The sequence below is a fragment of the Ranitomeya imitator genome, chromosome 7 (assembly GCF_032444005.1).
Source record: "Ranitomeya imitator isolate aRanImi1 chromosome 7, aRanImi1.pri, whole genome shotgun sequence".
NCBI classification, from domain to species: Eukaryota; Metazoa; Chordata; class Amphibia; order Anura; family Dendrobatidae; genus Ranitomeya; species Ranitomeya imitator.
In genome coordinates, this window is record NC_091288.1 from 125,327,152 (window position 1) to 125,353,063 (window position 25,912).

The following is a 25,912-nucleotide window of genomic DNA, read 5'->3' on the forward strand; positions in this document are numbered from 1 at the left end:
GTCTGAGGTGCACGAAGCGGAGCCGTGTGAATGAGGCATACGGAGCGGCGCCGTGTATGCAAGGTGTACGGAGCGTAGCCGCGTGTGTAGGAGTAAGTATTTGTGGCCATTATACTGTATGTACCATCATGTGTGGCCATTGTACAGTATGATGTATCATATGTGGCCATTATACAGTATGTAGTATCATGTGTGTCCATTATGCAGTATGTAGTATCATATGTGGCCATTATACAGTATGGAGCATCATGTGTGGCCATTACACAGCATGGAGCATCATGTGTGGCCATCATACAGTATGTAGCTTTATATGCGGCCATCATACAGTATGTAGTATCATGTGTGGCCATTATACAGTATGGAGCATCATGTGTGGCCATTATACAGTATGAAGCATCATGTGTGGCCATTATACAGTATGGATCATCATTTGTGGCCATTATACAGTATGGATCATCATGAGGGGCCATTATACAGTATGGAACATCATGTGGGGCCATTATACAGTATGGAGCATCATGTGGGGCCATTAGACAGTATAGAACATCATGGTGGGCCATTATACAGTGTTGAACATCATGTCATGTGTGGCCATTATACAGTATGGAACATCATGTGTGGCCATCACAGTATGTAGTATTGTGTGGCCATTATACAGTATGCAGCATCATGTGTGGCCATTATACAGTATGTAGCATCATGTGTGGCCATTATACAGTATGTAGCATCATGTGTGGTCATTATATAGTATGGAGCATCATGTGTGGCTATTATACAGTATTGAGCATCATGTGTGGCCATTATACAGTATGGAGCGTCATGTGTGGCCATTATACAGTATGGAGCGTCATGTGTGGCCATTATACAGTAGGGAGCGTCTTGTGTGGCCATTATACAGTATGGAACATCATGTGTGGTCATTGTACAGTATGGAACATCATGTGGGGCCATTATACAGTACAGAACAGCATGGTGGGTCATTATACAGTGTGGAACATAATATCATGTGTGGCCATTATACAGTATGGAGCATCATGTATGGCCATTATACAGTATGGGGCATCATGTGTGGCCATTATACAATATGGAGCGCTGTGTGTGGCCATTATACAGTATTGAGCATCATATGTGGCTGTTATACAGTATTGAGCATCATGTGTGGCTATTATACAGTATTGAGCATCATGTGTGGCCATTATACAGTATGGAGTGTCATGTGTGGCCATTATACAGTATGGAGCGTCTTGTGGCCATTGTACAGTATGTAGCATCATGCGTGGCCATTGTACAGTATGGAGCATCATGTGTGGCCATAATACAGTATGGAGCATCATGTGTGGCCATATTTTTTTGTTTATAATTATTGTTTATGAAACAGTGTGATCAGTGGATATGGGTGTGACTAGTTGTGAAATGGGTGTGGTCAGAGGTGTGGCCTAAAATTTGCCACTGTGTGCTCCGCAAACTTTATCCTTCTTTCCCTTCTTCAAAAGTTGGAAGGTATGGTTTAACTGCGCCCCTACTTGTATATGTTTGAGGAAAAGGTGTGTGTAAATGGGTGTGGCTTAAAAATGGGTGTGGTTTTCCTACATACAAACACAGAACCTGTTGTTAAAAGTTTGAATCCACCCCTGGTGGTGGGGGAGAAAGCCATGATGGAGGTGGTGGAAAGGAAAATGATGGTAGTGGTGGAAAGGACAATGGTGATGTGGAGGAGGCAATGATAGAGGTGGTGGAATGGGCAATGATGGGGGAGAAAGCAGTGACAATGATGGAGGTGGTGAAAAGGGCAATGATAGGATTGGTGGGTGAGAAGGCATTGATGGATGTGGTGATGAGGGCAATGATGGAGGTGGAGGGGGCTGCATTATAACCTATGAGGGGAGCTGCATTATACCCTATGAGGGGGGCTGCATTATACTTTTAAGGGGCTACATTATATTCTGTGGGGGGGGGGGGGAGCTGCAATATATTCTGTTTTAGTTTTGGATCTTGTGGTTGTAATTTGTGGTTTCCTCACTCCCCTTTTGTGTTCTATTTAGTAGCGACTGATCCATTGAAATGTCCACGATTATCAGCAAATAAAAGTAAATACCGTATGTAAATTGTTAAAATGTCAAGTGATATGATGCTGTTATGTACCATTTGTGTTGTTGTATAATATATTCTGTGTGGGGAGCTTCATTATTCTCTCGGGGCTATTTTCTGGGGGGCTACATCATACTATAGGAGTGGTGCTGTATTATGCCTTATGAAGGGGCTACATTATATTCTATGGGGGGCTGCTTTATACCCTTTGAGGGGGGCTGAATTATATTCTGTGAGCGAGGCTACATTATATTCTATGAGGGGGGCTGCTGTATATTCTCTGAGGGGGCTGCATTATATGGTATGAGAGGGCTACATTCTATGAGGGGGCTACCCCAACCCCTGCTACATAATTAAGATGTGTACTACCTTATATTATACTCTGATATTAGCGTGTTTTACCACACAATTGGTGGTCTTGTATTTTTTTTCTATGTAGCTACTTAGTGGGCCCCAAGAATGATTTTCTCTGGTGGGCCCAAGGTGCTCCAGTCCGACACTGCCTGCCAGTATCTCTTCTATGATAATTAAAGTAGGGAGTAGTGAGGCAGTATGTAAGGGAAATCAAATGCTCTCAATGTGTTTTCACCCTAGTAAAAAGGTGCTAACGTATGCAGCAAACATAATTGCCTCTACGGTAGATTGAACGTCTCTAGTCCATACCAGGAACATTAGTGGAAATACAATATTTCCATGCTTCATTTATAATAATCTGACATCAACGCAATCTCTGGGTATATCTGTAATTGGGATGTCACAATTGATTCTGTTGTACAGTGCCAGGACTTTTAGCCTTGGGAAATCATAATAATGTAATATCAACCTGAATTCTAGATATGTTATAGTAATATTTGGTGTGTGTAGGATTGTGAAAGTATGCTCAGATTTAAGGCTGTCATATTATTCCATTTGGAAGTGTCCAGCACCCCCTTCTTCTTGCACAGAGGGTATGAATGGGACCCATTAAAATCTCTCATCCAAGCAAAACACAGGGTTAGACTCTAGAGTAATGACTAGTATTGAAGATTTGTCCAAATTTCCTTGGCGACTCCTCCAACAGCAAGTTTCAAAATGTGTAAGGCATTTCTGTATTCAGTGCCTTCAGTTATACTATTTTAGCCATTTTTAAGTCTGTTTATTATTTTTTCTTTGTCATTTTTCCTATATTAAATCTATTTAATAAGTTTGTTCCTTGCTCTTCTAAACCTACTTACAAGCTTGAAGAGGGAATGTATAGCCTGGTTGTGTTACCCTGTCTATGGCAGCATGTAGATAGTGTCCCTGTCAGTTGCTTGGAAAAACTGTCTGGGCATGTGCACTAGTGTGTTACCCAGGGCCTAACATAACATTGAGTGGTGGCAGCCAGAGCTGTGTTTCAGGTTTGTGAAACTGGCTTAGTGCATTGTTAGCCTATTGTGATAGGTGAGGGGATGAGTGAGTGTGAGAAGAGGAGAACCCATTTACAGTAATTTCCAAGTCATGTGTGCAGCCAGTGGGCATTATTTATTACACTGCCTCTATAAGGCAGAATAGAAGAAAGTCATGAATGCCAAAATTATAGTAATGAAAACTACTATCTGACCTGCCAAAAAACAAGAATGGTGACTTTTTTTATTGTTCTTGAGATGCAGAAACATAAAATGTAATTATGTAAAGAAAAAGCCCAGATTAAGCCATAGACCCAGAACTCATTATTAATCAGTGCTAAATACAAAATTAATATTTTTTTTTTCCTTTTTTCAGGGACCTGCAAAAAGCCGTATGTGGCTCTCATTGATGGAATTACTATGGGAGGTGTAAGTACACGACATTTCTATGATCTAGAACCAGGCCTAGTGTGTTGACTAATTACATATAGGTACCGTATTTTCTGGTGTATAAGACGACTGGGCGTATAAGACGACCCCCAACTTTTCCATATAAAATATGGAATTTGGGATATGCCCGCCGTATAAGACGGGGGTCATCTTATACACCCAGTCATCTTACACAGCGTGTGGTTCCCAGGGTCTGGAGGAGAGGAGACTCTCCTTCAGGCCCTGGGATCCATATTCATGTAAAAAATAAAGAATAAAGATAAAAAACATGGATATACTCACCCTTGGACGGCCCCTGGCTCACAGCATTGCTAGCGTCTCCCTCCGTTTCTAAGAAATGCAGTGAGTGAAGGACCTTCGATGACGTCGCGGACAGGTGACCGGTCATGCGCAGTGCATATCTAAGCCTCTCACTCATCTCCCTCCGCCTTCCCAGCCCCGCAGTGAGAATAAATCAAAAGACACTGCGCGGAGGGATGTCGTGCAGGGCGGCCGCACAGGCACAGCCAGCTAGACTGCAAATGTGGACAGAGGACTGCAGCACTCACTGCGCATGCCCAAGGTATGAGAAAAGAGCGCAGGCGCCGGCTCATTTAAAAACAGCGCTGAGGCGGCGGCGCCCGGCAACAACAGGACATGAGTGACGGCGGTGCTGCGTTTGCAGCAGGGGGAAAGACCTGCCTGCAGGACTGATTCAAGGTATTTGGAACAAATTATACAATGGATTATTTCTGAAGTTACAGCACCGATAACTAAAAGAGCCACCTTGTCCGAATGCAGCATTAGTGCTGCACAAGTTGGCTCTTTTAGTTACAAACGCCTGGGGTGGGGGGTGACAGCTTCCCTTTAAATCTTACATTTTATTCTGCCTCCTGTGGCGACATTTCGGCCCAGAGACCTTTTTCAAGCACAGTACAGTGTTCTAACCACCATTATATACACAAAATTACACCCACTAATTAACAAAACACCAATAGGATATGCACATAATTGTGAACATACTCCCATCACATAAAAAAAACACATATACAGATAAAAACAATCCCACCGGAGCATCTACTATATTATCGCCTGATCTAACATCAAACCTCTATCTCTGATCGTTCTTTTGCACATAATTTAAAGCATAATAGCACAAAAAGATTTAGATTTGTATATCCTCCACAGATACCCTCCTATCTGTATATTAGGTTGTTTTTCTGCTATCCCCCTTAATGATGTCTCTGCCTGTGCAGTCATAATATAGTGTCTGGATTATGGCACATGGAAGCAGGAACATTAATGGTTGGAGTTTGATATAATCTATGCGACAATAGAGAGCGTTCCGGGAGTGTCATGTGATTCCTGGATCTGCATAATCGTGACAATACTCAGGATGAAGTCCGAGAGAAATAAATGAGAACTGCTATTGCCAGACATCGACCTGCGCAGTAAGGATGGATGCCGGACACTATGACCGCGTGACCGCGACGTCATCACAAGTCCTATGCTCATTGCATCCTTAGGAATGGAGGCCGCCGCTTGCACCGCTGAGAGCCGGGGGCCGTCAGAGGGTAAGTATATCCATATTTTTTTATTTTTACATGAATATGGATCCCAAGGCCTGAAGGAGAGTCTCCTCTCCTCCAGATCCTGGGAACCATCCAGGATCGCTCCCTGCACACGCCGTTCCCTGTCGTATAAGACAAACTCCGACTTTTGAGACGATTTTCAGGGGTTAAAAAGTTGTCTTATACGCCGGAAAATACGGTATATAATATAAACATTTGTATTAATCTATTAAAATATGTGTTAGAAAATAAAATATATTTTTTATTTGTTAGTATATTTCACAGAGTCCATATTGTCAATGAGTCTTTGTAAGTTCTCTGTGGGTTCTTTGTCTTTTATCAGACCATCGGTCTTTCGCAATACATACAATCAGCCAAATCTACTGAAGTTTGCTTATTGCAGAATATGCATTCAGGCTGGTGTGCAGTTATCAAGGTAGTCATCAATTGAGTTTGCCTTATCTCAGAGTCGGTATCGATTTTAGCTTTACGTTTTACCTGGAAAACATTTGCAATTAGAACTGAGAATTTTCTTTAACCCCTCTGTGACCTTAGACGTACTATCCCGTCGAGGTGCCCTGGGCTTATCTGACCCTGGACGGGATAGTACGTCATAGCCGATCGGCCGCGCTCACGGGGGGAGCGCGGCCGATCGCGGCCGGGTGTCAGCTGCTTATCGCAGCTGACATCCGGCACTATGTGCCAGGAGCGGTCACGGACCGCCCCCGGCACATTAACCCCTGGCACACCGCGATCAAAGATGATCGCGATGTGCCGGCGGTGCAGGGAAGCACCGCGCAGGGAGGGGGCTCCCTGCGGGCTTCCCTGAGCCCCCCGCAGCAACGCGATGTGATCGCGTTGCTGCGAGGGTCTCCTCACCTCCCTCCCTGCTCGATCCCCGGATCCAAGATGGCCGCGGATCCGGGTCCTGCAGGGAGGGAGGTGGCTTCACAGAGCCTGCTCAGAGCAGGCACTGTGAAGCAGCCTGCACTCCTATCAGATCAGTGATCTGACAGAGTGCTGTGCAAACTGTCAGATCACTGATCTGTGATGTCCCCCCCTGGGACAAAGTAAAAAAGTTAAAAAAAAATTTTTCTAAATGTGTAAAAAAAATAAAAAAAAATATTCCAAAATAATGAAAAAAAAAAAAAAATATTATTCCCATAAATACATTTCTTCATCTAAATAAAAAAAAAAAAACAATAAAAGTACACATATTTAGTATCGCCGCGTCCGTAACGGCCCGACCTATAAAACTGGCCCACTAGTTAACCCCTTCAGTAAACACCGTAAGAAAAAAAAAAAAAAACGAGGCAAAAAACAACGCTTTATTATCATACCGCCGAACAAAAAGTGGAATAACACGCGATCAAAAGGACAGATATAAATAACCATGGTACCGCTGAAAGCGTCATATTGTCCCGCAAAAAAAGAGCCGCCATACAGCATCATCAGCAAAAAAATAAAAAAGTTATAGTCCTGAGAATAAAGCGATGCAAAAATAATTATTTTTTCTGTAAAATAGTTTTTATCGTATAAAAGCACCAAACCATAAAAAAATGATATAAATGAGGTATCGCTGTAATCGTACTGACCCGAAGAATAAAACTGATTTATCAATTTTACCAAACGCGGAACGGTATAAACGCCTCCCCCAATAGAAATTCATGAATAGCTGGCTTTTGGTCATTCTTCCTCACAAAAATCGGAATAAAAAGCGATAAAAAAATGTCACGTGCCCAAAAATGTTTTCAATAAAAACGTCAACTCGTCCCGCAAAAAACAAGACCTCACATGACTCTGTGGACCAAAATATGGAAAAATTATAGCTCTCAAAATGTGGTATTGCAAAAAATATTTTTTGCAATAAAAAGGGTCTTTCAGTGTGTGACGGCTGCCAATCATAAAAATCCGCTAAAAAACTCGCTATAAAAGTAAATCAAACCCCCCTTCATCACCCCCTTAGTTAGGGAAAAATAAAAAAAAATGTATTTATTTCCATTTTCCCATTAGGGCTAGGGTTAGGGCTAGGGTTAGGGCTAGGGTTAGGGCTAGGGTTAGGGCTAGGGTTAGGGCTAGGGCTAGGGTTAGGGTTAGGGCTAGGGTTAGGGCTAGGGTTAGGGCTAGGGTTAGGGCTAGGGTTAGGGCTAGGGTTAGGGTTAGGGTTGGGGCTACAGTTAGGGTTGGGGCTAAAGTTAGGGTTAGGGTTTAGATTACATTTACAGTTGGGAATAGGGTTGGGATTAGGGTTAGGGGTGTGTCAGGGTTAGAGGTGTGGTTAGGGTTACCGTTGGAATTAGGGTTAGGGGTGTGTTTAGATTAGGGTTTCAGTTATAATTGGGGGGTTTCCACTGTTTCGGCACATCAGGGGCTCTCCAAACACGACATGGCGTCCGATCTCAATTCCAGCCAATTCTGCGTTGAAAAAGTAAAACAGTGCTCCTTCCCTTCCAAGCTCTCCTGTGTGCCCAAACAGGGGTTTACCCCAACATATGGGGTATCAGCGTACTCAGGACAAATTGGACAACAACTTTTGTGGACCAATTTCTCCTGTTACCCTTGGGAAAATACAAAACTGGGGGCTAAAAAATAATTTTTGTGGGAAAACAAAAAGATTTTTTATTTTCACGGCTCTGCGTTATAAACTGTAGTGAAACACTTGGGGGTTCAAAGTTCTCACAACACATCTAGATAAGTTCATTGAGGGGTCTAGTTTCCAATATGGGGTCACTTGTGGGGGGTTTCTACTGTTTAGGTACATTAGGGGCTCTGCAAACGCAATGTGACGCCTGCAGACCAATCCATCTAAGTCTGCATTCCAAATGATGCTCCTTCCCTTCCGAGCCCTCCCATGCGCCCAAACGGTGGTTCCCCCCCACATATCGGGTATCAGCGTACTCAGGACAAATTGGACAACAACATTTAGGGTCCAATTTCTCCTGCTAACCTTGGAAAAATACAAAACTGGGGGCTAAAATATAATTTTTGTGGAAAAAAAAATATTTTTTATTTGCATGGCTCTGCGTTATAAACTGTAGTGAAATACTTGGGGGTTCAAAGCTCTCACAACACATCAAGATGAGTTCCTTAGGGGGTCTACTTTCCAAAATGGTGTCACTTGTGGGGGGTTTCTACTGTTTAGGTACATTAGGGGCTCTGCAAACGCAATGTGACGCCTGCAGACCATTCCATCTAAGTCTGCATTCCAAATGGCGCTCCTTCCCTTCCGAACCCTCCCATGCGCCCAAACGGTGGTTCCCCCCCACATATGGGGTATCAGCGTACTCAGGACAAATTGGACAACAACTTTTGTGGTCCAATTTCTCCTGTTACCCTAGGGAAAATACAAAACTGGGGGCTAAAAAATAATTTTTGTGGGAAAAAAATTTTGTTTTATTTTTATGGCTCTGCATTATAAACTTCTGTGAAGCCCTTGGTGGGTCAAAGTGCTCACCACACATCCAGATAAGTTCCTTAGGGGGTCTACTTTCCAAAATGGTGTCACTTGTGGGGGGTTTCAATGTTTAGGCACATCAGTGGCTCTCCAAACGCAACATGGCGTCCCATCTCAATTCCTGTCAATTTTGCATTGAAAAGTCAAACGGCGCTCCTTCCCTTCCGAGCTCTCCCATGCGCCCAAACAGTGGTTTACTGCCACATATGGGGTATCAGCGTACTCAGGACAAATTGGACAACAACTTTTGAGGTCCAATTTCTTCTCTTACTCTTGGAAAAATAAAAAATTGGGGGCAAAAATATAATTTTTGTGAAAAAATATGATTTTTTATTTTTACGGTTCTGCATTATAAACTTCTGTGAAGCACTTGGTGGGTCAAAGTGCTCACCACACATCCAGATAAGTTCCTTAGGGGGTCTACTTTCCAAAATGGTGTCACTTGTGGGGGGTTTCAATGTTTAGGCACATCAGTGGCTCTCCAAACGCAACATGGCGTCCCATCTCAATTCCTGTCAATTTTGCATTGAAAAGTCAAATAGCGCTCCTTCCCTTCCGAGCTCTCCCATGCACCCAAACAGTGGTTTACTGCCACATATGGGGTATCAGCGTACTCAGGACAAATTGGACAACAACTTTTTGGGTCCAATTTCTCCTGTTACCCTTGGTAAAATAAAACAAATTGGAGCTGAAGTAAATTTTTTGTGTAAAAAAGTTAAATGTTCATTTTTATTTAAACATTCCAAAAATTCCTATTAAACACCTGAAGGGTTAATAAACTTCTTGAATGTGGTTTTGAGCACCTTGAGGGGTTCAGTTTTTAGAATGGTGTCACACTTGGGCATTTTCTATCATATAGACCCCTCAAAATGACTTCAAATGAGACGTGGTCCCTAAAAAAAAATGGTGTTGTAAAAATGAGAAATTGCTGGTCAACTTTTAACCCTTATAACTCCCTAACAAAAAAAAAAATTGGTTCCAAAATTATGCTGATGTAAAGGAGACATGTGGGAAATGTTACTTATTAAGTATTTTGTGTGACATATCTCTGTGATTTAATTGCATAAAAATTCAAAGTTTGAAAATTGCGAAATTTTCAAAATTTTCGCCAAATTTCCGTTTTTTTCACAAATAAACGCAGGTACTATCAAAGAAATTTTACCACTATCATGAAGTACAATATGTCACGAGAAAACAATGTCAGAATCACCAGGATCCGTTGAAGCGTTTCGGAGTTATAACCTCATAAAGGGACAGTGGTCAGAATTGTAAAAATTGGCCTGGTCATTAACGTGCAAACCACCCTTGGGGGTAAAGGGGTTAAAAGCATAACAAATGACTTTATCATCACTGCAATGATTAGTGTCACTAAAATTACTTGAATTAGGCAAAGAGGAAGGAAACACCTGATATCCATCCACCTATTCCCTTGAACAGGATCACGGGGGGTTAACCATAAGAGCCATTCAGGGAGGGGTAAATCATCGAGTGAATTAGCTTTTCGCACCCTTCCCTTTATCATTTCAGATTGTTCTATATCATTGGTAAATCTCATTAGTCCTGAAGGATGTCAAGGGGGTATTGGGTAGACTAAAGCTGATTACCCGGGCCCCTGCAATATCCCTCAGACTGGGGAAAACCCTGCCTGTCCCAATCTCATAATTTACACTGATGGTGTGCTTGTCTGGGCCGCCAGGCCTGACCCTAACTCCTGTTTCAGCCCTATGCTGAAACCTCCACCCGCCACCCAGTGATAAGACCTCACACCAACCTACACAGAAAGTACAGACAGGGAAAACTGAAAATGCACCACGCCGCAGACACACAGGAAAACACTATAATGTGCACAGGGCAAAAATAAACACAAATATAGGAAGGAGAAATATGACAAAGGATAATACACGACTAGATACAATACTTCAACTCCTAGACCACCACTCCAGACCGAGATCACCAGGCACAAGACAAGCTATAATCAACAACGCCCAAAGTCCAGAATGACTATTTAAAGGCCACGGGCATGACCCAGCCTTATGAGAACACATCATTTATGAAATGTTGGAATACAGCAGGCGCGTTTGTCAACCCAAATGGCATCACCAAATTTTCAAAATGACCCTCAGGAGTATTAAAAGCCGTCTTTCACTCATCACCTTGACGGAATCTTATGAGGTTGTACGTCCCCCTGAGGTCAAGCTTGGAAAACCACTTAGCACCAGCCACCTGGTTGAACAAATCAGGTATCAGTGGCATAGGGTATGGATCACGAACCGTAATCTGGTTTAACTCCCTAAAATCCAGACATGGGCATAGTCTGCCATCTTTCTTCTTAACGAAGAAGAACCCCGCTGCCACCGGCGAGGACGAAGGCCTGATATGCCCTTTGCTCAGACTCTCAGCAATGTAGTCCTTTAGGGCTTGCCTCTCAGGACCAGAGATGTTAAACATCCTAGCTTTCGGCAACTTGGCCCCTGGTTTAAACCTAATAGTACAATCATAGGGTCTTTGTGGTGGCAATTCAGAGCAACCCTTCTCAGAGAACACATCTGCAAAATCCAGCAGTGACTCGGGAATGCTGGAAGTCACAGCAGACACACATGTGGCCAGGCAATTCTCCTGGCAAAATCCGCTCCACTGAATAATATCCTGAGTTTTCCAGTCAATCACCGGGTTGTGCATAGACAACCATGGAAAACCCAGAACCATTTGTGCAGGAAGATTACTGAGCACCCTATATGTAACTTGCTCAGAATGTAGGACCCCAATGTGGAGTTTAACCTCAGCCACAAACTCCGTAATCTTCCCCTGTGTGAGTGGAGTAGCATTGATGGTGACCACCCGGATAGGATGAGGCAGTTTATCGACCGTGAACCCGGCCGTGCGCAAACTCCGCATCAATGAGATTAGTAGCCGACCCACTATCCACAAAAACAGTGATTGGCAGCTCTCTGCCAGCGACCATAACTCTGGCAGTGTTGTGAATTCCGTTCTGGAGCTCCCTCCTGTGGTTGCTAATGGTATTTTTGTGAGTTCTGCCCTTGGGCTCCCTCTGGTGGTTTCGAGTGGAACTGCTGCTCCTTTAGGTAGTTGTAGCAGCTGTGTTCACTAATCGCCTTGCCTGGGTTTGTTATTTAAACCTGCTCTGGGCTTTAGTTCATGCCTGCTGTCAATGTTCTTTGTTGGATTTGGTTCTCTCCTTGGATTTCTCATATGGCCAGTCCTTGTCTGCAAAAGATAAGTTGTTGCTAGTTTTTATTTGTCCATTTGTTTGGACTCTATTGCTCTGCATATATATCTCTTTTTGTCCAGCTTGTCACTATGTCTTATTCAGGCTAGCTGGAAGCTCTGGGAAAGCAGATTTGCCCCTCGACACCGTGAGTCGGTGTGGAGTTCATTTTTGTAAACTCTGCGTGGATTTTGTAGTTTTTAATACTGACCGCACAGTATCCTTTTCTCTATGTCTATCAAGTTAGTATTGGCCTTCCTTTGCTGAATTCTGATTTCATTTCTGTGTAAGTCATTTCCCTCTCCTTTCACAGTCAATATTTGTGGGGGGCTGTCTTTCCTTTTGGGGGTTTCTCTGAGGCAAGATAGCTTTCTTTTTCCTTCTTTAGGGGTAGTTATTTCTTAAGCTGTGAAGAGGTTTCTAGGGAGAGTCAGGAACATCCCACAACTATTTCTAGTGTTGTTGTTAGGATTAGGATACCACCTTCTCAGAGCTCGTTCCATGTTGCGTTTTAGCCACCAGGTCATATCAGTGTGGCCTCTTAACCACCAGGTCATAACAGTACAGCAGGCCAAAAATGAATTGAATGCATCTCAAAAGAAGGGGAAAAAAGAGTTCTGAACCATTTTTTTTTCTGTGCTCTGTTCTGTCTTTTTTTCCCTCTTGATATCTGGGTGGTGCTGGATATATGCTCTGGCATGGAGGTTCAGGGTTTGTTTTCTCGTGTGGATCAACTTGCTGCAAGAGTCCAGAGTATCCAAGATTATATTGTCCAGACTTCGGCTCTAGAGCCTAGAATTCCTACTCCTGATTTGTTTTTTGGGGATAGATCCAAGTTTTTGAACTTTAAAAATAGCTGCAAATAGTTTTTTGCTTTGAAACCCCATTATTCTGGTGATCCCATTCAGCAAGTAAAAATCATCATATCCTTGCTGCATGGTGATCCTCAAGACTGGGCTTTTGCTCTTGAAACAGGGGATCCGGCATTATTGAATGTAGATGCATTTTTTCAAGCGCTCGATTTATTGTATGACAAACCTAACTCTGTAGAGCATGCTGAGAAAACACTGTTGGCCCTGTGTCAGGGTCAAGAAGCGGCAGAGTTATACTGCCAGAAATTTAGAAAATGGTCTGTGCTCACTAAGTGGAATGAAGAGGCTCTGGCTGCTATTTTCAGAAAAGGTCTTTCTGAAACCCTTAAAGATGTTATGGTGGGCTTTCCTACGCCTACCGGTTTGAGCGAATCTATGTCTCTAGCCATTCAGATTGATCGGCGATTGCGTGAGCGCAAGGTGGTGCACCATATGGCAGTGTCCTCTGAGCAAGGTCCTGAGCCTATGCAATGTGATAGGATTTTGACTAGAGCAGAAAGGCAGAAATTCAGACGTCAGAATGGCCTGTGTTTTTACTGTGGTGATTCAGCTTATGCTATTTCTGATTGCCCTAAGCGTACTAGGAGGGTCCCTGGGTCTGTTACCATTAGTACTGTACAGCCTAAATTTCTCTTGTCTGTTACCCTGATTTGCTCATTGTCGTCCTTTTCTGTTATGGCATTTGTGGATTCTGGCGCTGCCCTGAACTTGGGTGGAGTCACGGAGATGGCTATTGAGATTAAAGACGTGTGGTAACATGATTCTATCTATTCGCGAATAGGATCTTATCAGACACAAATTATTATATAAAAAGCTCTTTGAATAAGTTTCTTACTTCCATACAGAAATATAATGAATTAATTGTTGTAGGAACAGCGTTAAATATTTTTAACAACAAGGAGAAGAGTTTTCTCTGTGTCAAAAATCCAAGTATTCCTTTTTTTTCCAACTACCTAAGATGCACAAGGATACTGCTAATCCTCCGCGAAGACCAATCATTTCTAGTATTAACTCCCTCACCTGTAATCTTGCCTTTTACATAGATAGAATCATGTTACCACACGTCTTTAATCTCAATAGCCATCTCCGTGACTCCAGCCATTTACTTCAACTTCTACAGGGAATCCCTTGGAGAACAGGATATTGTTTTCTTACTATGGATGTATCAGCATTATATTCGAATATTCCGCACGATATTGGGTTAATATGCGTTAATTTCTTCCTTTCCAGTGATAGCAGGCTTTCTATAGCACAAAAAAAATTTTATAATGAAAGGTTTGGAATTAATCTTGAAAAACAATTACTTTATGTTCGAAAAAGAATTTTTTCACCAGTTGAAAGGGACTGCAATGGGCTCTAAAGTAGCACCAACTTTCGCTAATCTGTTTTATGGGGGTTTTTGAAGAAATATTTATTTCAAATGAACTATGGAAGAAAGAGAGAATTTTTTATAAAAGGTTTATTGATGATCTGAATTTTATTTGGGACAACACAGAAAATAATATTAACTCATTTATCCAATATATTGATAATAATAATTGGGGTCTGTCCTTTTCTGCAAATCATGATGTAAACTGTATTAATTTTCTTGATATTTCCCTATATATCAAAGATGATTCTATTTGTAGTAGAACATGTTTCAAGGAGATTGACAAAAACAGCTATATTAATTTTAATAGCGGACACTACTCAAAATGGCTACATAATATTCCTAACAATCAGTACCATAGAATTAGGAAAAATTGTACCACAGATCAAGATTTTAGGGAACAAGCGGCTCTATTAGAAAGGAGGTTTTCAGCTCAAAAATATCCATCATTTTTAACTAGACATGCTTTTAATAACTCTGTGAATAGAAGCCAGGAATCATTAATAAATAATAAAACCAAAACCCCAACCAACAAAGAATATACACTCAACTTTATTACTCAGTTCAGTTCAGAACATAAAGAAATACGAAATATCCTTCAAAAAAACTGGCATATTTTGATGAATGATCCTATTCTTAGTAAAATTTTACCTAGAAACCCCAAAATTACTTTTTGCAGAGCCCCTACAATTAGAAATATGATAGCTCCCAGTCGCCTTAAACCTCACAATGATACATCTAACAATGAGATCATAAATACAATAAAAGGTATTTTTAAGTGCGGTTCAAAGAACTGTTTATGTTGCTTTAGCATCAAACACAAATCTGATAGTATAACATCATTTGTGACGAAAGAGAAATTTATGATCAATCACTTTCTAAATTGTAACTCGGAATTCGTTATATACCGTATATACTCGAGTATAAGCCGAGATTTTCAGCCCAAATTTTTGGGCTGAAAGTGCCCCCCTCGGCTTATACTCGAGTCACGGTAGTGGTGGGGTCGGCGGGTGAGGGGGAGAGGGCGCTGAGGTATACTTACCTAGTCCCAGCGATCCTCGCGCTGTCCCTGCCTTCCTCCCAGTCTTCTGTGCTGCAGCGTCTTCCCCTCTTCAGCGGTCACGTGGGACCGCTCATTAGAGATATGAATAAGCGGCTCCACCTCCCATAGGGGCGGAGCCGCCTATTCCTTTCTCTAATCAGCGGTGCCGGTGACCGCTGACAGGAAGATGCTGCAGCACAGAAGACGGGGAGGAAGGCAGGGACAGCGCGAGGATCGCTGGGACTAGGTAAGTATGTTATATTCACCTATCCGCGTTCCAGCCGCCGGGCGTCGCTCCATCTTCCCGGCGCCTCCATCTTCCCGGCGTCTGCGCTCTGACTGTTCAGGCAGAGGGCGCGATGACGCATATAGTGTGCGCGGCGCCCTCTGCCTGATCAGTCAGAGCAGAGACGCCGGGAAGATGGAGGCGCCGGGACCGGACGCTGGGAGCTGCGATCAAGGGAGGTGAGTATGTGGTTTTTTTTTTTTTATTGCAGCAGCAGCAGCGGCAGCACAGATTTATGTGCAGCATCTATGGGGGCAGTATGAACGGCACACAGCACTATATGGGGGCAGTATGAACGGCACACAGCACTATATGGGGGCAGTATGAACGGCACACAGCACTATATGGGGGCAGTATGAACGGCACACAGCACTATATGGGGGCAGTATGAACGGCACACAGCACTATATGGGGGCAGTATGAACGGCACACAGCACTATATGAGGCATCTGTGCAGCATCTATGGGGGCAGTATGAACGGCACACAGCACTATATGGGGGCAGTATGAACGGCACACAGCACTATATGGGGCATCTGTGCAGCATCTATGGGGGCAGTATGAACGGCACACAGCACTATATGGGGCATCTGTGCAGCATCTATGGGGCAGTATGAACGGCACACAGCACTATATGGGGCATCTGTGCAGCATCTATGGGGCAATATGAACGGTGCAGAGCACTATATGGCACAGCTATGGGGAAATAATGATCTATTTTTATTTTTGAAATTCACCGGTAAATGCTACATTTCCACCCTAGGCTTATACTCGAGTCAATAAGTTTTCCCAGTTTTTTGTGGCAAAATTAGGGGGGTCGGCTTATACTCGGGTCGGCTTATACTCGAGTATATACGGTATGTAATAGAATGTCAATGTGGCAAACAATATGTGGGGAGAACCACACAACCTCTGCATTTAAGACTAAATTCCCACAGGCACAATATTAAAAAAGGCTTTCTTGCCCATGGCTTGTCAAGACACTGTACTTTGCTACATGAAAACATTTTTAATAAATTAAAAATTAGTCCCATCGACCATATTCCAGCAAATGTTCCCAATAGAGTGATGAAACTAAATAGAAAGGAAGTCTACTGGATATATAAGCTAGGCACCCTAAAACCAGGGGGTCTAAATGAAATCACTGAAGTTTTTATTTAGATAATGTTGGTCCTAATTGTAGAGGAACATTTAGAATATTATTAATGTACTAATCAAAAGGGGTATAATTAATTGCACATCTATATATATATATATATATATATATATATATATATATATATATATATATCTTTATCTATCTATCTATCTATCTATATATATATATATATACTAGCTGAAGAGCCCGGCGTTGCCTGGGCATAGTAAATATCTGTGGTTAGTTATAGCACCTCACTTCTCTTATTTTCCCATCACGCCTCTCATTTTCCCAATCACATCTTTCATTTTCCCCCTCACATCTCTCATTTTCTCCCTCACTCCTCTCATTCCCCCCCTAACACTTGTCATTTCGACATCACATCTGTCATTTTCCAATCACTCCACTATTTTCCCTCACTCCTCTCATTTTGCACTCACACCTTTTCATTTTCACCTCACACCTCTCATTTTCACCTCAGTATATACATGTTTGTCATCTCCCTATATATATAGTATACACCTGTATGTCATCTCCTGTATAAAGTATATACCTGTATGTCATCTCCCCTGCATATAGTATATACCTGCTGTGTGTCATCTCCCCTGTATATAGTATACACCTGTATGTCATCTCCTCCTATATATAGTATATACCTGTATGTCATCTCCTTCTATATATAGTATATACCTGTATGTCATCTCCTCCTGTATATAGTATATACCTGTGTCTTCTCCCCTGTATATAGTATATATCTGTGTGTCATCTCCTCCTGTATATAGTATATACCTGTATGTCATCTCCTCCTCTATATAGTATATACCTGTATGTCATCTCCTCCTGTATATAGTATGTACCTGTATGTCATCTCTTCCTCTATATAGTATATACCTGTGTGTCATCTCCCCTGTATATAGAATATACCTGTGTGTCATCTCCTCCTGTATTAGACCTCGTTCACACGTTGTTTACTCAGTATTTTTACCTCAGTATTTGTAAGCTAAATTGGCTGCCTGATAAATCCCCAGCCAACAGGAAGCCCTCCCCCTGGCAGTATATATTAGCTCACACATACACATAATAGACAGGTCATGTGACTGACAGCTGCCGTATTTCCTATATGGTACATTTGTTGCTCTTGTAGTTTGTCTGCTTGTTAATCAGATTTTTATTTTTGAAGGATAATACCAGACTTGTGTGTGTTTTAGGGCGAGTTTCGTTTGTCAAGTTGTGTGTGTTGAGTTGCGTGTGGCGACATGCGTGTAGCAACTTTTTGTGTGTCGAGTTGCATGTGACAGGTTAGTGCAGCAAGTTGTGTGCAGCAAGTTTTGCGCATGGCGAGTTTTTGCGCGTGGCGAGTTTTATGTGTGGTGCCTTTTGAGTATGTGCAAGTTTTGTGTGAGGCAACTTTTGCATGTGTTGCAACTTTTGTGCATGTGGCAATTTTTGCGCGTGTGCAAGTTTTGCGTGTGGTGAGTTTTCCATGAGGTGAATTTTGCACTTGTGGCGAGTTTTGCGTGACCCTAGTTTTTGCATGTGGTGAGTTTTGCGCATGGCGAGTTTTGAGCAGCGACTTTTGTGTTTCGACTTTTATGTGGCGAGGTTGGTGTATGTGTGGTGAAATGTGTGCTGAGGGTAATATGTGTTCAAGCATCTGGTAGTGTGTGGCGCATTTTGTGTGTGTTCATATCCCCGTGTGTGGTGAGTATCCCATGTCGGGGCCCCACATTAGCAACTGTCCGGTATATACTCTTTGGCGCCATCGCTCTCATTCTTTAAGTCCCCCTTGTTCACATCTGGCAGCTGTCAATTTGCCTCCAACACTTTTCCTTTCACTTTTCCCCATTATGTAGATAGGGGCAAAATTGTTTGGTGAATTGGAAAGCGCGGAGTTAAAATTTCACCTCACAACATAGCCTATGACGCTCTCGGGGTCCAGTCGTGTGACTGTGCAAAATTTTGTGGCTGTAGCTGTGACGCCTCCAATACTTTTCCTTTCACTTTTTTCCCCATTATGTAGATAGGGGCAAAATTGTTTGGTGAATTGGAACGCGCGGGGTTAAAATTTAGCCTCACAACATAGCCTATGACGCTCTCGGGGTCCAGACGTGTGACTGTGCAAAATTTTGTGGCTGTAGCTGCGACGCCTCCAACACTTTTCCTTTCACTTTTTCCCCATTATGTAGATAGGGGCAAAATTGTTTGGTGAATTGGAAAGCACGGGATTAAAATTTCACCTCACAACATAGCCTATGACGCTCTTGGGGTCCAGACGTGTGACTGTGCAAAATTTTGTGGCTGTAGCTGTGACGCCTCCAATACTTTTCCTTTCACTTTTTCCCCATTATGTAGATAGGGGCAAAATTGTTTGGTGAATTGGAAAGCACGGGATTAAAATTTCACCTCACAACATAGCCTATGACGCTCTTGGGGTCCAGACGTGTGACTGTGCAAAATTTTGTGGCTGTAGCTGCGACGGTGCAGATGCCAATCTCGGACATACACACATACACACTTTCAGCTTTATATATTAGACTAGCTGAAGAGCCCAGCGTTGCCTGGGCATAGTAAATATCTGTGGTTAGTTATAGCACCTCACTTCTCTTATTTTCCCATCACGCCTCTCATTTTCCCAATCACATCTTTCATTTTCCCCCTCATATGTCTCATTTTCTCCCTTACACCTCTCATTTTCTCCCTCACTCCTCTCATTCCCCCCTAACACTTGTCATTTCGACCTCACATCTGTCATTTTCCGATCACTCCACTATTTTCCCTCACTCCTCTTTCGACCCCACATCTGTCATTTTCCGATCACTCCACTATTTTCCCTCACTCCTCTCATTTTACACTCATACCTTTTCATTTTCACCTCAGTATATACATGTTTGTCATCTCCCTTATATATAGTATACACCTGTATGTCATCTCCTGTATATAGTATATACCTGTATGTCATCTCCCCTGTATATATAATATACCTGCTGTGTGCCATCTCCCCTGTATATAGTATATACCTGTATGTCATCTCCTAAATATAGTATATACCTGTATGTCATCTCCTCCTGTATATAGTATGTACCTGTATGTCATCTCCTCTATATAGTATATACCGGTGTGTCATCTCTCCTGTATATAGTATATATCTGTGTGTCATCTCCCCTGTATATAGTATATACCTGTGTTTAATCTCCTCCTGTATTGGACCTCGTTCACACATTATTTGCTCGGTATTTTTACCTCAGTATTTGTAAGCTAAATTGGCAGCCTCATAAATCCCCAGCCAACAGGAAGCCCTCCCCCTGGCAGTATATATTAGCTCACACATACAAATAGACAGGTCATGTGACTGACAGCTGCCGTATTTCCTATATGGTACATTTGTTGCTCTTGTAGTTTGTCTGCTTATTAATCTAATTTTTATTTTTGAAGGATAATACCAGACTTGTGTGTGTTTTAGGGCGAGTTTCGTTTGTCAAGTTGTGTGTGTTGAGTTGCGTGTGGCGACATGCATGTAGCGACTTTTGTGAGATGAGTTTTGTGTGGCAACATGCGTGTAGCAACTTTTTGTGTGTCGAGTTGCATGTGACAGGTTAGTGTAGCAAGTTGTGTGCAGCAAGTTTTGCGCATGGCGAGTTTTGCGCGTGGTGAGTTTTATGTGTGGTGCCTTTTGAGTATGTGCAAGTTGTGTGTGAGGCAACTTTTGCATGTGCTGCAACTTTTGTACATGTGGCAATTTTTCCGCGTGTGCAAGTTTTGCGTGTGGCGAGTTTTCCATGAGGTGAGTTTTGCACTTGTGGCGAGTTTTGCGTGAGTCTAGTTTTTGCATGTGGCGAGTTTTGCGCGTGGCAAGTTTTGAGCGGCGACTTTTGTGTTTCGACTTTTATGTGGTGAGGTTGGTGTATGTGTGGTGAAATGTGTGCTGAGGGTGGTATATGTGTTCAAGCACGTGGTAGTGTGTGGCGCATTTTGTGTGTCCATATCCCCGTGCGTGGTGAGTTTCCCATGTCGGGGCCCCACCTTAGCAACTGTACGGTATATACTTTTTGGCGCCATCGCTCTCACTCTTTAAGTCCCCCTTGTTCACATCTGGCAGCTGTCAATTTGCCTCCAACACTTTTCCTTTCACTTTTTCCCCATTATGTAGATAGGGGCAAAATTGTTTGGTGAATTGGAAAGCGCGGGGTTAAAATTTCGCCTCACAACATAGCCTATGATGCTCTCAGGGACCAGACATGTGACTGTGCAAAATTTTGTGGCTGTGGCTGCGACGCCTCCAACACTTTTCCTTTCACTTTTTTCCCCATTATGTAGATAGGGGCAAAATTATTTGGTGAATTGGAAAGCGTGGGGTTAAAATTTCACCTCACAACATAGCCTATGATGCTCTCAGGGTCCAGACGTGTAACTGTGCAAAATTTTGTTGCTGTAGCTACGACGTCTCCAACACTTTTCCTTTCACTTTTTTCCCCATTATGTAGATAGGGGCAAAATTGTTTGGTGAATTGGAATGCGCGGGGTTAAAATTTCGCTTCACAACATAGCCTATGACGCTCTCAGGGTCCAGACGTGTGACTGTGCAAAATTTTGTGGCTGTAGCTGCGACGGTGCAGATGCCAATCCCGGACATACATACATATATACACACACACACACACATTCAGCTTTATATAGTAGATAATATATATATATATATATATATATATATATATATATATATATATTATATTATGATAAATTAAACAATAAGGAGTTTGCACTCATGAAGATCCTAGCACAACGCACTTTAAATTTTAACATTAATCAAAACACTAGCTTTATTAGTCCACTAATATCTAAATTTATAGCAACTTTGATGCAATAGTCACATAGTATCAGAACAATTCAGGGAGATCAAACCCTAAAAGTTCTAGGAATACGGCAGTTTGGCTTGTATTTCAATAACTGAAAATGTACCAATTTTAAACACTCACAAAGTACACTAAGGGTTTATATATTATATTCATTATTACCTAGGGAGTAGTAGATGGAGCGATCTCAGGAACGAGCCGTTCTTTATTTATGCTCCTTGTCAAGTCCTCTAGCTCCTTTCCCCTTACTTATGCTTGCTCCACTGCACAGTCACTTAACTTATCACAAACATGATTTTTTTCTTTTTATATCATGACCAGATAATTACCTTGCACAGGCTGTTTGTCAAGGGGCATCACCGGCTTAATGATTTACTGGCACACTAATCTCTCTAAACAGGGGAGGAAATCACTAAAGCACAATGGTAACTAGCGATTGTACAGGCTGATAGGATAAATCTGCTTGTAGCTTCCTAGTTTCTCTCTTTATCTTTTACGGGAACTTCATTTAAATTTTAACCCACGAGAAGGACAGAAGGAATTCTCCTTGGTTCATTCCAAGTGGATATAATGATTATTTCATCATTGTTTTTAAAAATTTCACAATTTTCATACCGTATATACTCGAGTATAAGCCGAGATTATCAGCCCAAATTTTTGGGCTTTAAGTGCCCTTCTCGGCTTATACTCGAGTCAAGGTGGGCGGCAGGGTCGGCGGGTGAGGGGGAGAGGGCGCTGAGGTATACTTACCCAGTCCCAGCGATCTTGGCGCTGTCCCTGCCGTCCCACGGTCTTCGGTGCTGCAGCTCTTCTCCTCTTCAGCGGTCACGTGGGACCGCTCATTAGAAAAATGAATAGGCGGCTCCACCTCCCATAGGGGTGGAGCCGCGTATTCATTTCTCTAATCAGCGGTGCCGGTGACCGCTGATAGAGAAAGAGGCTGCGGCACCGAAGACAGCTGTGACAGGCAGGGGCAGCGTCAGGATCGCTGGGACTAGGTAAGTATTTTATATTCACCTGTCCGCGTTCCAGCCGCCGCTCCATCTTCCCGGCGCCTCCATCTTCCCGGCGTCTGCACTCTGACTGTTCAGGTCAGAGTGCGCGATGACGCATATAGTGTGCACGGCGCCCTCTGCCTGATCAGTCAGAGCGGAGAGAGACGCCGGGAAGATGGAGGCGCCGGGACCGGATGCCTGGAGCTGCAAGCAAGAAAGGTGAGTATGTGTTTTGTTTTGTTATTTATTGCAGCAGCAGCGGCCATGGCACAGATTTATGTGGAGCGTCTATGGGACAAAATGAACGGTGCAGAGCATATATGGGGCACAGATATGGGACAATAATGAACGGTGCCGAGCAAAGTATTGGGCACAGCTATGGGGCAGTATGAACGGTGTAGAGCATTGTATATGGGGCACAGATATGGGGCAATAATGAACGGTGCAGAGCATATATGGGGCACAGATATGGGGCAATAATGAACGGTGAAGAGCATATATGGGGCACAGATATGGGGCAATAATGAACGGTGCAGAGCATATATGGGGCACAGATATGGGGCAAAAATGAACGGTGCAGAGCACTGTATGGGGCAGAGCTATGGGACAAAATGAACGGTGCAGAGCACTGTATGGGGCACAGCTATGGGGAAATATGGACGGTGCAGAGCACTATATGGCACAGCTATGGGGAAATAATGATCTATTTTTATTTTTGAAATTCACCGGTAAATGCTGCATTTCCACCCTAGGCTTATACTCGAGTCAATAAGTTTTCCCAGTTTTTTGTGGCAAAATTAGGGGGGTCGGCTTATACTCGAGTATATACGGTAATTAGTATTTTATATAAAAGAAAAAATAAATCCAAAAGGAGAATTTTATAGCTATATTTTTATCTTTATTAATTCTATATTTTAATACATTATTTAATAAATAAATGCAAATATATATGAATCAGGTATAGAAGGGTGGCAGCCGAATTTGTTCACGAGGAATAATTACTCTGGTGGCGACATTGATAGTGAAGGGAGCAGAATGGGGATGGTTGAATCCCTCAAACAAGTTTGTGTCCCGGGATCTCGCACACTTTTTTATTTTTTTATTTTTTATACCTTCCAATCTGAAAAATAAGTGAAATCTACTATATAAAGCTGAGTGTGTGTGTGTGTGTGTGTGTGTGTGTGTGTGTGTGTATGTATGTCCGGGATTGGCATCTGCACCGTCACAGCTACAGCCACAAAATTTTGCACAGTCACACGTCTGGACCCTGAGAGCGTCATAGGCTACGTTGTGAGGTGAAATTTTAACCCCGCGCTTTCCAATTCACCAAACAATTTTGCCCCTATCTACATAATGGGGAAAAAAGTGAAAGGAAAAGTGTTGGAGGCGTCGCAGCTACAGAAACAAAATTTTGCACAGTCACACGTCGGGACCCTGAGAGCGTCATAGGCTTTGTTGTGAGGTGAAATTTTAACCCCGCGCGTTCCAATTCACCAAACAATTTTGCCCCTATCTACATAATGGGGAAAAAGTGAAAGGAAAAGTGTTGGAAGCGTCGCAGCTACAGCAACAAAATTTTGCACAGTCACGCGTCTGGACCCCGAGAGCGTCATAGACTATGTTGTGAGGTGAAATTTTAACCCCGCGCTTTCCAATTCACCAAACAATTTTGCCCCTATCTACATAATGGGAAAAAATGAAAGGAAAAGTGTAGGAGGCAAATTGACAGCTGCCAGATGTGAACAAGGGGGACTTAAAGAATGAGAGTGATGGCGCCAAAGAGTTTATACCGTACAGTTGCTAAGGTAGGACCCCGACATGAGATACTCACCACACACGGGGATATGAACACACACAAAATGCGCCACACACTACCATGTGCTTGAACACATATTACCCTCAGCACACATTTCACCACAAATACACCAACCTCGCCACATAAAAGTCAAAACACAAAAGTCGCCACTCAAAACTCGCCACGCGCAGAACTCGCCACATGCAAAAACTAGGCTCTTGCAAAACTCGCCACAAGTGCAAAATTCTCCTCATGAAAAACTCGCCACACGCAAAACTTGCACACGCGGAAAAATTGCCACATGCACAAAAGTTGCAACACATGCAAAAGTTGCCTCACACAAAACTTGCACATACTCAAAAGGCACCACACAATACTCGCAACGCGCAAAACTCGCCATGCGCAAAACTTGCTGCACACAACTTGCTACACTAACCTGTCACATGCAACTCGACACACAAAAAGTTGCTACACGCATGTTGCTACACAAAACTCATCTCACAAAAGTCGCTACATGCATGTCGCCACACGCAACTCAACACACACAACTTGACAAACGAAACTCGCCCTAAAACACACACAAGTCTGGTATTATCCTTCAAAAATAAAAATCTGATTAATAAGCAGACAAACTACAACAATTGCACCATATAGGAAATACGGCAGCTGTCAGTCACATGACCTGTCTATTATGTGTATGTGTGAGCTAATATATACTGCCAGGGGGAGGGCTTCCTGTTGGCTGGGGATTTATCAGGCTGCCAATTTAGCTTACAAATACTGAGGTAAAAATACTGAGCAAATAACGTGTGAACTAGGTCTAATACAGGAGGAGATGACACACAGGTATATACTATATACAGGGGAGATGACACACAGATATATACTATATACAGGAGAGATGACACACAGGTATATACTATATAGAGGAGGAGATGACATATAGGTACATATATATACAGGAGGAGATGACATACAGGTATATACTATATACAGGAGGAGATGACATACAGGTATATGCTATATATAGAAGATGACATGCAGGTATATACTATATGCAGGAGGAGATGACACTCAGATATATACTATATACAGGGGAGATGACACAGGTATATGCTATATATAGAAGGAGATGACATTCAGGTATATACTATATATAGGGGAGATGACACACAGCAGGTATATACTATATACAGGGGAGATGACATACAGGTATATGCTATATATAGAAGATGACATGCAGGTATATACTATATGCAGGAGGAGATGACACTCAGATATATGCTATATACAGGAGGAGATGACACACAGGTATATACTATATATAGAAGGAGATGACATTCAGGTATATACTATATATAGGGGAGATGACACACAGCAGGTATATACTATATACAGGGGAGATGACATACAGGTATATACTATATACAG

General features: G+C 42.6%; 1 protein-coding gene across 5 annotated transcripts in view; it reads left to right on the plus strand.

The window, feature by feature from the left end:
- Window positions 1-25,912, plus strand: part of HIBCH (3-hydroxyisobutyryl-CoA hydrolase) — an 885,760-nt gene that overhangs the window by 373,720 nt on the left and 486,128 nt on the right. For all 5 annotated transcript variants that reach the window (XM_069733795.1, XM_069733794.1, XM_069733798.1 and 2 more), the window contains one exon: window positions 3,832-3,884. In XM_069733795.1, the coding sequence (XP_069589896.1) occupies window positions 3,832-3,884 (53 nt within the window). The remainder of the gene's footprint in view (window positions 1-3,831; window positions 3,885-25,912) is intronic.